The sequence below is a fragment of the Oncorhynchus kisutch genome, unplaced genomic scaffold, assembly GCF_002021735.2.
Source record: "Oncorhynchus kisutch isolate 150728-3 unplaced genomic scaffold, Okis_V2 scaffold1143, whole genome shotgun sequence".
Taxonomy (NCBI): Eukaryota; Metazoa; Chordata; class Actinopteri; order Salmoniformes; family Salmonidae; genus Oncorhynchus; species Oncorhynchus kisutch.
This window is the reverse complement of record NW_022263088.1, coordinates 32,501-43,211: the sequence shown is the minus strand read 5'-3', so window position 1 is coordinate 43,211 and position 10,711 is coordinate 32,501. Positions and strand designations below refer to the sequence as shown.

At 47.7% G+C, this 10,711-nt stretch overlaps 1 protein-coding gene across 5 annotated transcripts in view; it reads right to left on the bottom strand.

Moving 5' to 3' along the window:
- Positions 1 to 5,896: 5,896 nt before the first annotated feature.
- Positions 5,897 to 10,711, bottom strand: part of LOC116364984 (lipopolysaccharide-induced tumor necrosis factor-alpha factor homolog) — a 9,885-nt gene continuing 5,070 nt past the window's right edge. For 3 of the 5 annotated variants that reach the window (XR_004208051.1, XM_031817765.1, XM_031817764.1), the window contains 3 exons: positions 10,677 to 10,711; positions 8,642 to 8,792; positions 5,897 to 6,225 (listed from right to left, as the gene is read on the bottom strand). The exon at positions 10,677 to 10,711 is cut by the window's right edge and continues 25 nt beyond it. Coding sequence is in view for 4 of the 5 variants with exons in the window: in XM_031817765.1 (XP_031673625.1) it covers positions 6,120 to 6,225; positions 8,642 to 8,792; positions 10,677 to 10,711 (292 nt within the window). In the remaining variant the exon portion in view is untranslated. The remainder of the gene's footprint in view (positions 6,226 to 8,641; positions 8,793 to 10,676) is intronic. The other 2 variants (XM_031817766.1, XM_031817763.1) reach the window with 1 other exon arrangement.

Below are 10,711 nucleotides of genomic sequence, written 5' to 3'. Positions count from 1 at the left end.
AATCCAATGTAATCAGTGTGAAAGAAGGTGTTGCATTCTGGGTTAAACTTGGAACATTGTTATACTCAGAAATATAGGAACATTAGTTACAAAAGAGACACGATGGGTGGAGCCATCATGAAGCTTGGGAGGGGCTGAGTGCAGGGAACTCGATGGGTGGAGCCATAATGAAGCTTGGGAGGGGCTGAGTGCAGGGAACACGATGGGTGGAGCCATAATGAAGCTTGGGAGGGGCTGAGTGCAGGGAACACGATGGGTGGAGACATGATGAAGCTTGGGAGGGGCTGAGTGCAGGGAACACGATGGGTGGAGGCATAAGGAAGCTTGGGAGGGGCTGATTGCAGGGAACACGATGGCATGTGGCAGTCCTGATAAGGGGAGGAACCAGCCCAGATCCCTCAGCTCCCTGAGTAGAAATAACGACGCCCTGTGTAGTGATGAGGAGGAGACTCCACCCAAAGGGGGGTATGAATAATGCCACGGGGGAAGACATGTCTTTGTCTGAATGCAGCTGTATCGACCCTCTGGGTAATAGACTTGGTTAAGCTTTCATAAATGTCTGTTGAGTTTTTTACTCTGAGAATGAGAACCTAACAAAGTGGAGGAGACAGGTTTTAAAATATATTTTTTAACCTTGAGACAATTGGACATGGATTGTGTATGTGTGCCATTCAGAGGGTGGATGGGCGAGACAAAACATTGAAGTGCCTTTGAGCAGGGTATGGTAGTAGGTATGGTAGTGGGTATGGTAGGGGGTATGGTAGTGGGTATGGTAGTGGGTATGGTAGTGGGTATGGTAGGGGGTATGGTAGTGGGTATGGTAGTGGGTATGGTAGTAGGTATGGTAGTGGGTATGGTAGGGGGTATGGTAGTGGGTATGGTAGTAGGTATGGAAGTGGGTATGGTAGTGGGTGTGGTAGTGGGTATGGTAGTGTGTATGGTAGTAGGTATGGTAGGTATGGTAGTAGGTATGGTAGGTATGGTAGTAGGTATGGTAGTGGGTATGGTAGTGGGTATTGTAGTGGGTATGGTAGTGGGTATGGTGGTAGGTATGGTAGTAGGTGTGGTAGTAGGTATGGTAGTAGGTATGGTAGTAGGTATGGTAGTAGGTATGGTAGTCGGTATGGTAGTGGGTATGGTGGTAGGTATGGTAGTAGGTGTGGTAGTGGGTATGGTAGTAGGTATGGTAGTGGGTATGGTAGGGGGTATGGTAGGGGGTATGGTAGTGGGTATGGTAGGGGGTATGGTAGGGGGTATGGTAGTAGGTGTGGTAGTAGGTGTGGTAGTGGGTATGGTAGTAGGTATGGTAGTGGGTATGGTAGTGGGTATTGTAGTGGGTATGGTAGTGGGTATGGTGGTAGGTATGGTAGTAGGTGTGGTAGTAGGTATGGTAGTAGGTATGGTAGTAGGTATGGTAGTAGGTATGGTAGTAGGTATGGTAGTCGGTATGGTAGTGGGTATGGTGGTAGGTATGGTAGTAGGTGTGGTAGTGGGTATGGTAGTAGGTATGGTAGTGGGTATGGTAGGGGGTATGGTAGGGGGTATGGTAGTGGGTATGGTAGGGGGTATGGTAGTGGGTATGGTAGTAGGTGTGGTAGTAGGTTTGGTAGTGGGTATGGTAGTAGGTATGGTGGTGGGTATGGTAGTAGGTATGGTGGTGGGTATGGTAGTGGGTGTGGTAGTAGGTGTGGTAGTAGGTGTGGTAGTGGGTATGGTAGTAGGTATGGTAGTGGGTATGGTAGTAGGTATGGTAGTGGGTATGGTAGTAGGTATGGTAGTAGGTGGGGTAGTGGGTATGGTAGTAGGTGTGGTAGTGGGTATGGTAGTAGGTGTGGTAGTGGGTATGGTAGTTGGTATGGTAGTAGGTGTGGTAGTGGGTATATTAGTGGGTATGGTAGGGGGTATGGTAGTAGGTATGGTAGTGGGTATGGTAGTGGGTATGGTAGGGGGTATGGTAGTGGGTATGGTAGGGGGTATGGTAGTAGGTATGGTAGTAGGTGTGGTAGTGGGTATGGTAGTAGGTGTGGTAGTGGGTATGGTAGTGGGTATGGTAGTAGGTGTGGTAGTGGGTATGGTAGTGGGTATGGTAGTGGGTATGGTAGTAGGTATGGTAGTAGGTGTGGTAGTGAGTATATTAGTGGGTATGGTATGGGGTATGGTAGTGGGTATGGTAGGGGGTATGGTAGTAGGTATGGTAGTGGGTGTGGTAGTGGGTATGGTAGTGGGTATGGTAGTAGGTATGGTAGTGGGTATGGTAGTGGGTATGGTAGTGGGTATGGTAGTGGGTATGGTAGTAGGTATGGTAGTGGGTATGGTAGCGGGTATGGTAGTGGGTATGGTAGTGGGTATGGTAGTGGGTATGGTAGTGGGTATTGTAGGGGGTATGGTAGTGGGTATGGTAGTAGGTATGGTAGTAGGTATGGTAGTGGGTATGGTAGTGGGTAGAGTAGTGGGTATGGTAGTGGGTATGGTAGTAGGTATGGTAGTAGGTGTGGTAGTGGGTATATTAGTGGGTATGGTATGGGGTATGGTAGTGGGTATGGTAGGGGGTATGGTAGTAGGTATGGTAGTGGGTGTGGTAGTGGGTATGGTAGTGGGTATGGTAGTAGGTATGGTAGTGGGTATGGTAGGGGGTATGGTAGTGGGTATGGTAGTGGGTATGGTAGTGGGTATGGTAGTAGGTATGGTAGTGGGTATGGTAGTAGGTATGGTAGTGGGTATGGTAGTAGGTATGGTAGTGGGTATGGTAGTAGGTATGGTAGTGGGTATGGTAGTAGGTATGGTAGGGGGGTATGGGTAGTGGGTATGGTAGTAGGTATGGTAGTGGGTATGGTAGTAGGTATGGTAGTGGGTATGGTAGTGGGTATGGTAGTAGGTATGGTAGTGGGTATGGTAGTAGGTATGGTAGTGGGTATGGTAGTAGGTGCCAGGCGCACCGATTTGTGTGTGTCAAGAACTACAACACTGCTGGGTTTTTCACGCTCAACAGTTTCTTGTGTGTATCAATAACTATAATAATAATGAATTTAATCCCACTTTGTGACACAACAAATGTGGAAATAGTCAAGGGGTGTGAATACTTTGGCTCTGTAGATCCTGGACTCTGACATCGCTTGTTCTGATCATTCTTTATATCTTTCTTTTAACTTTGTGGTTTTTGTCTATTGTTTTATATTACTAGATATTACTGTGCTGTTGGAGCTAGACACACAAGCATTAGGTATTACTGTACTGTTGGAGCTAGACACACAAGCATTAGGTATTACTGTACTGTTGGAGCTAGACACACAAGCATTAGGTATTACTGCACTGTTGGAGCTAGACACACAAGCATTAGGTATTACTGCACTGTTGGAGCTAGACACACAAGCATTAGGTATTACTGTACTGTTGGAGCTAGACACACAAGCATTAGGTATTACTGTACTGTTGGAGCTAGACACACAAGCATTAGGTATTACTGTACTGTTGGAGCTAGACATACAAGCATTAGGTATTACTGTACTGTTGGAGCTAGACATACAAGCATTAGGTATTACTGTACTGTTGGAGCTAGACACACAAGCATTAGGTATTACTGTACTGTTGGAGCTAGACACACAAGCATTAGGTATTACTGTACTGTTGGAGCTAGACACACAAGCATTAGGTATTACTGTACTGTTGGCGCTAGACACACAAGCATTAGGTATTACTGTGCTGTTGGAGCTAGAAACACAAGCATTAGGTATTACTGTACTGTTGGAGCTAGACACACAAGCATTAGGTATTACTGTACTGTTGGAGCTAGACACACAAGCATTAGGTATTACTGTACTGTTGGAGCTAGACACACAAGCATTAGGTATTACTGTACTGTTGGAGCTAGACACACAAGCATTAGGTATTACTGTACTGTTGGAGCTAGACACACAAGCATTAGGTATTACTGTACTGTTGGAGCTAGACACACAAGCATTAGGTATTACTGTACTGTTGGAGCTAGACACACAAGCATTAGGTATTACTGTACTGTTGGAGCTAGACACACAAGCATTAGGTATTACTGTACTGTTGGAGCTAGACACACAAGCATTAGGTATTACTGTACTGTTGGAGCTAGACACACAAGCATTAGGTATTACTGTACTGTTGGAGCTAGAAACACAAGCATTAGGTATTACTGTACTGTTGGAGCTAGACACACAAGCATTTCGCTGCACCTCCACCTTTGACTGTGAGACAACGCCCAGTATGCCAGGGAACAGGAACTTGACCTCAGACCTGAAGACTCCCTTGGTTCCAATCAACAGACCAGAGACCTCTGACTCACTAAGCTTTAGTGACTAAAGGGTTAAAGTGCAGACCGATTAGGGGTGGTGTGTGTGTGTGGTGTGTGTCTGTATGTGTGTGTGTGTGTGTGTGTGTGTGTGTGTGTGTGTGTGTGTGTGTGTGTGTGTGTGTGTGTGTGTGTGTGTGGTGTGTGTGTGTGTGTGTGTGTGTGTGTGTGTGTGTGTGTGTGTGTGTCTGTATGTCTGTGTGTGTGTGTGTGTGTGTGTGTCTGTATGTCTGTGAGTGTGTGTGTGTGTGTGTGTGTGCTACTGGAGATGATGACAGGAACCTTCTATGTTTAGCCTCTATTACTGGCATTGTGTGTGTTTATGAAATAATATAATATTTCATATCCTCTCAAAAGTCAAAGGTATTATTGAGATGATTAAAATCCTTGTTATTCATCAATCAAAAAAGCAAACAACCAATCAACAAACTTGACCGTTATTTATTACAAGGAACAATACTTTCTGTTTACATCCATTTCATTAAAAACCGTCATTACAATCAGTAGCACAGCCACAACGTCATTACAATCAGTAGCACAGCCACAACGTCATTACAATCAGTAGCACAGCCACAACGTCATCAAATATAACCACACTGCTAACCCTAATGCCTCACCTTAAGCACATTTTTGGTTTCATTCATTTTTACGATATAGTCCATTTTTATTTTGCAGCCGGCACATATGGTGAAGAATACCCTGTCACACATTCCCATTGACAGAAAGGAAGCTGCCCTGCTGTGGTCATTTCAGTGAGACAGTAGAGGAAGCTGTCCTGGTACAGTCATTTCAGAGAGACAGAGAGAAAGCTGTCCTGCTGTGGTCATTTCAGAGAGACAGAGAGAAAGCTGTCCTGCTGTAGTCATTTCAGAGAGACAGAGAGAAAGCTGTCCTGCTGTGGTCATTTCAGAGAGACAGAGAGAAAGCTGTCCTGCTGTGGTCATTTCAGAGAGACAGAGAGAAAGCTGTCCTGCTGTGGTCATTTCAGAGAGACAGTAGAGGAAGCTGTCCTGCTGTGGTCATTTCAGAGAGACAGTAGAGGAAGCTGCCCTGCTGTGGTCATTTCAGAGAGACAGTAGAGGAAGCTGTCCTGCTGTGGTCATTTTAGAGAGACAGTAGAGGAAGCTGCCCTGCTGTGGTCATTTCAGAGAGACAGTAGAGGAAGCTGTCCTGCTGCAGTCATTTCAGAGAGACAGTAGAGGAAGCTGTCCTGCTGTGGTCATTTCAGAGAGACAGTAGAGGAAGCTGCCCTGCTGTGGTCATTTCAGAGAGACAGTAGAGGAAGCTGTCCTGCTGCAGTCATTTCAGAGAGACAGTAGAGGAAGCTGTCCTGCTGTGGTCATTTCAGAGAGACAGTAGAGGAAGCTGTCCTGCTGTGGTCATTTCAGAGAGACAGTAGAGGAAGCTGCCCTGCTGTGGTCATTTCAGAGAGACAGTAGAGGAAGCTGTCCTGCTGTGGTCATTTCAGAGAGACAGTAGAGGAAGCTGCCCTGCTGTGGTCATTTCAGAGAGACAGAGAGAAAGCTGTCCTGCTGTGGTCATTTCAGAGAGACAGAGAGAAAGCTGTCCTGCTGTGGTCATTTCAGAGAGACAATAGAGGAAGCTGTCCTGCTGTGGTCATTTCAGAGAGACAGTAGAGGAAGCTGTCCTGCTGTGGTCATTTCAGAGAGACAGTAGACTATTGTCTTTCTGATGTGGATTACGCACTGAACTGTCAGTAGGCTGTGGCTAGGTCTATTCATATATACAGTAGGTTTGCAGATATGGATCACTTTGTGGCAGGTGTCTCATCTTGGTCTGTTCACATGTGTTTGTGGATGTGGATCACTCTCTTGCAGTTGGGGCAGCGGTGTTCTACGTCCTGACAAGAGTCAACACAGAACGGAATCAAACAGCATGGCCAGCACCTAGAGAGAGAGAGAGAGAGAGAGAGAGAGAGAGAGAGAGATGGGGGAGAGAGAGAGAGAGAGAGAGAGAGAGAGGGAGAGATGGGAGAGAGAGAGAGAGAGAGAGAGAGAGAGAGAGAGAGAGAGAGAGAGAGAGAGAGAGAGAGAGGGGGGGGGGGGGGGGGGGGGGGGGGGGGGGAGAGAGAGAGGGAGAGAGAGATGGGGGAGAGAGAGAGAGAGACAGAGAGAGAGGAGGGGGTGAGAGAGGGAGAGAGAGCGAGAGAGATAGGGGAGAGAGACAGAGAGAGAGAGAGCCAGAGGAGGAGATGGGGGAGAGAGAGAGAGAGAGACCGAGAGAGATGGGGAGAGAGAGAGAGAGAGATGGGGGAGAGAGACAGAAAGAGAGAGAGCCAGAGAGAGAGATGGGGGAGAGAGAGAGAGAGACAGAGAGAGAGGAGGGGGTAAGAGAGAGAGAGAGAGAGAGAGATGGGGTAGAGAGAGAGAGAGATGGAGATTCAGTGTGTGTATATTCCTGTAACCTGTGTGTGTGTTCCTGTAACCTGTGTGTGTGTGTGTGTGTGTGTGTGTGTGTGTGTGTGTGTGTGTGTATGTGTGTATGTGTGTGTGTGTGTGTATTCCTGTAACCTGTGTGTGTGTTCCTGTAACCTGTGTGTGTGTGTGTGTGTGTGTGTGTGTGTGTGTGTGTGTGTGTGTGTGTGTATGTGTGTATGTGTGTGTGTGTTCCTGTAACATGTGTGTGTGTTCCTGTAACCTGTGTGTGTGTTCCTGTAACCTGTGTGTGTGTGTGTGTGTGTGTGTGTGTGTGTGTGTGTGTGTGTGTGTGTGTGTGTGTGTGTGTGTGTGTGTGTGTGTGTGTGTGTGTGTGTGTGTGTGTATTCCTGTAACATGTGTGTGTGTGTTCCTGTAACCTGTGTGTGTGTATTCCTGTAACCTGTGTGTGTGTGTTCCTGTAACCTGTGTGTGTGTATTCCTGTAACATGTGTGTGTGTTCCTGTAACCTGTGTGTGTGTATTCCTGTAACCTGTGTGTGTGTATTCCTGTAACATGTGTGTGTGTTCCTGTAACCTGAGTGTGTGTTCCTGTAACCTGTGTGTGTGTGTTCCTGTAACCTGAGTGTGTGTTCCTGTAACCTGTGTGTGTGTGTGTTCCTGTAACCTGTGTGTGTGTGTTCCTGTAACCTGAGTGTGTGTTCCTGTAACCTGTGTGTGTGTGTTCCTGTAACCTGTGTGTGTGTGTGTTCCTGTAACCTGTGTGTGTGTGTTCCTGTAACCTGTGTGTGTGTGTTCCTGTAACCTGTGTGTGTGTGTTCCTGGCACACACATGTTGATTTTGCGCCGACAGAGATGGACGCCTCGCTTCGAGTTCTTAGCACTGTTTTGTTTTTAATGTATTATTTCTGACACTGTTACCCCGGGAAATCTGAAGTCTTATTACATACAGCCGGGAAGAACTATTGGATATAAGAGCAACGTCAACTTATCTACGTTATGACCAGGAATATGACTTTCCCGAAGCGGATCCTCTGTTCGGACCACCACCCAGGACAATGGATCGGATCCCAGTAGGCGACCCAAAACAACGGCGGCGCAGAAGGGTCAGACGGAGCGGGCTTCTGGTCAGGCTCCGTAGACGGGCACACCACTCACCTCTCCAGAGTATACTACTCGCCAATGTCCAGTCTCTTGACAACAAGGCAGACGAAATTCGAGCAAGAGTTGCCTTCCAGAGAGACATCAGAGATTGTAACAATCTTTGTTTCACAGAAACATGGCTCACTCGGGATACGTTATCAGAGTCGGAACAGCCACCCGGTTTCTTCACACATCGCACCAACAGAAACAAACATCTCTCTGGTAAGAAGAAGGGCGGGGGTGTATGCCTTATGATTAACGAGACGTGGTGTGATCATAACAACATACAGGAACTCAAGTCCTTTTGTTCACCTGACCTAGAATTCCTTACGATCAAATGCCGACCGCATTATCTACCAAGAGAATTGTCTTCGATCATAATCACAGTCGTGTATATTCCCCCCCAAGCAGACACCTTGACGGCCCTGAAAGAACTTCATTGGACTCAATGTAAACTGGAAACCACATATGCTGAGGCTGCATTTATTGTAGCTGGGGATATTAACAATGCTAAAAAAAATAATCAGCATATCGAATGCGCGACCCGGGCTGGCAACACTAGATCATTGCTACTCTAATTTCGGCAACGCATACAAAGCCCTCCCTCGCCCTCCTTTTGGCAAATCTGACCACAACTCTATTTTGTTGCTCCCAGCCTATAGAGAGAAACTAAAACAGGAAACACCCGTGCTCAGGTCTGTTCAACGCTCTAACCACTAGGCTACCTGCCACCCCTACGTACAGGCATGTCCATGCTCGTGTGTGTGTGTGCGTGTATAACTCACATGAAGCAGCAGAGGGCTCCACAGATGAGCCAGGTGACCAGTCCAGTGGTGTGTGTGGTCTCTGTCAGAACCTGGACCTGACAGTGGGGACACGTCATCTGGCCGGCTACGTCTCTTAGCAGCAGCTGCTGCATCACCACCACCTGGGTTACTGCAGAGGAAGGAGAATACTGGTTAGAACCAGATAGAACTGGTCAGACCCACCACCTGGGTTACTGCAGAGGAAGGAGAATACTGGTTAGAACCAGATAGAACTGGTCAGACCCACCACCTGGGTTACTGCAGAGGAAGGAGAATACTGGTTAGAACCAGATAGGACTGGTCAGACCCACCACCTGGGTTACTGCAGAGGGAGGAGAATACTGGTTAGAACCAGATATAACTGGTCAGACCCACCATCTGGGTTACTGCAGAGGAAGGAGAATACTGGTTAGAACCAGATAGAGCTGGTCAGAACAGGATAGAACCTCCTTGGATGGAGTTATCACAGATCTAGAATGATATTATATTCCTATGGGACCATTTTAATAGTGGATTGAATTTGAACTCCAGTTAAGTGTTTCTGTTGTTGTTTGATCTCTATGTCACACCTCCTCAGAGATGTGGGGTAGAGGATGAGGTACTAGCACCCCGACGACCTCATATCTATGTCACACCTCCTCAGAGATGTGGGGTAGAGGATGAGGTACTAGCACCCCGACGACCTCATATCTATGTCACACCTCCTCAGAGATGTGGGGTAGAGGATGAGGTACTAGCACCCCGACGACCTCATATCTACGTCACACCTCCTCAGAGATGTGGGGTAGAGGATGAGGTACTAGCACCCCGACGACCTCATATCTATGTCACACCTCCTCAGAGATGTGGGGTAGAGGATGAGGTACTAGCACCCCGACGACCTCATATCTATGTCACACCTCCTCAGAGATGTGGGGTAGAGGATGAGGTACTAGCACCCCGACGACCTCATATCTATGTCACACCTCCTCAGAGATGTGGGGTAGAGGATGAGGTACTAGCACCCCGACGACCTCATATCTATGTCACACCTCCTCAGAGATGTGGGGTAGAGGATGAGGTACTAGCACCCCGACGACCTCATATCTATGTCACACCTCCTCAGAGATGTGGGGTAGAGGATGAGGTACTAGCACCCCGACGACCTCATATATATGTCACACCTCCTCAGAGATGTGGGGTAGAGGATGAGGTACTAGCACCCCGACGACCTCATATCTATGTCACACCTCCTCAGAGATGTGGGGTAGAGGATGAGGTACTAGCACCCCGACGACCTCATATCTATGTCACACCTCCTCAGAGATGTGGGGTAGAGGATGAGGTACTAGCACCCCGACGACGTCATATCTATGTCACACCTCCTCAGAGATGTGGGGTAGAGGATGAGGTACTAGCACCCCGACGACCTCATATCTATGTCACACCTCCTCAGAGATGTGGGGTAGAGGATGAGGTACTAGCACCCCGACAACCTCATATCTATGTCACACCTCCTCAGAGATGTGGGGTAGAGGATGAGGTACTAGCACCCCGACGACCTCATATCTATGTCACACCTCCTCAGAGATGTGGGGTAGAGGATGAGGTACTAGCACCCCGACGACCTCATATCATGTCAGAGGGGTTGCTAAGGCCAGGTGTTGCTTACGTCAGAATATCCTGCCACAAACAACAAGTTCTCTGGTTTTCCACATGGGGAACTGTGAATAACAAAATGAGGAACCGATTTAGTTAGTTTTGGTGCATCAGTTGCGGGTTTACTTCAGTGTGTGTGTGTGTGTGTGTGTGTGTGTGTGTGTGTGTGTGTGTGTGTGTGTGTGTGTGTGTGTGTGTGTGTGTGTGTGTGTGTGTGTGTGTGTGTGTGTGTGTGTGTGTGTGTGTGTTTTGTGTGTGTGTGTATGTGAGTGTGTGTGTGAGTGTGAGTGTGAGTGTGAGTGTGAGTGTGAGTGTGAGTGTGTGTGAGTGTGAGTGTGTGTGTGTGTGTGTGTGTGTGTGTGTGTACATGACTCACCACCAGGGGTGATTGTAGGTTGTGTCTGGGGAGGT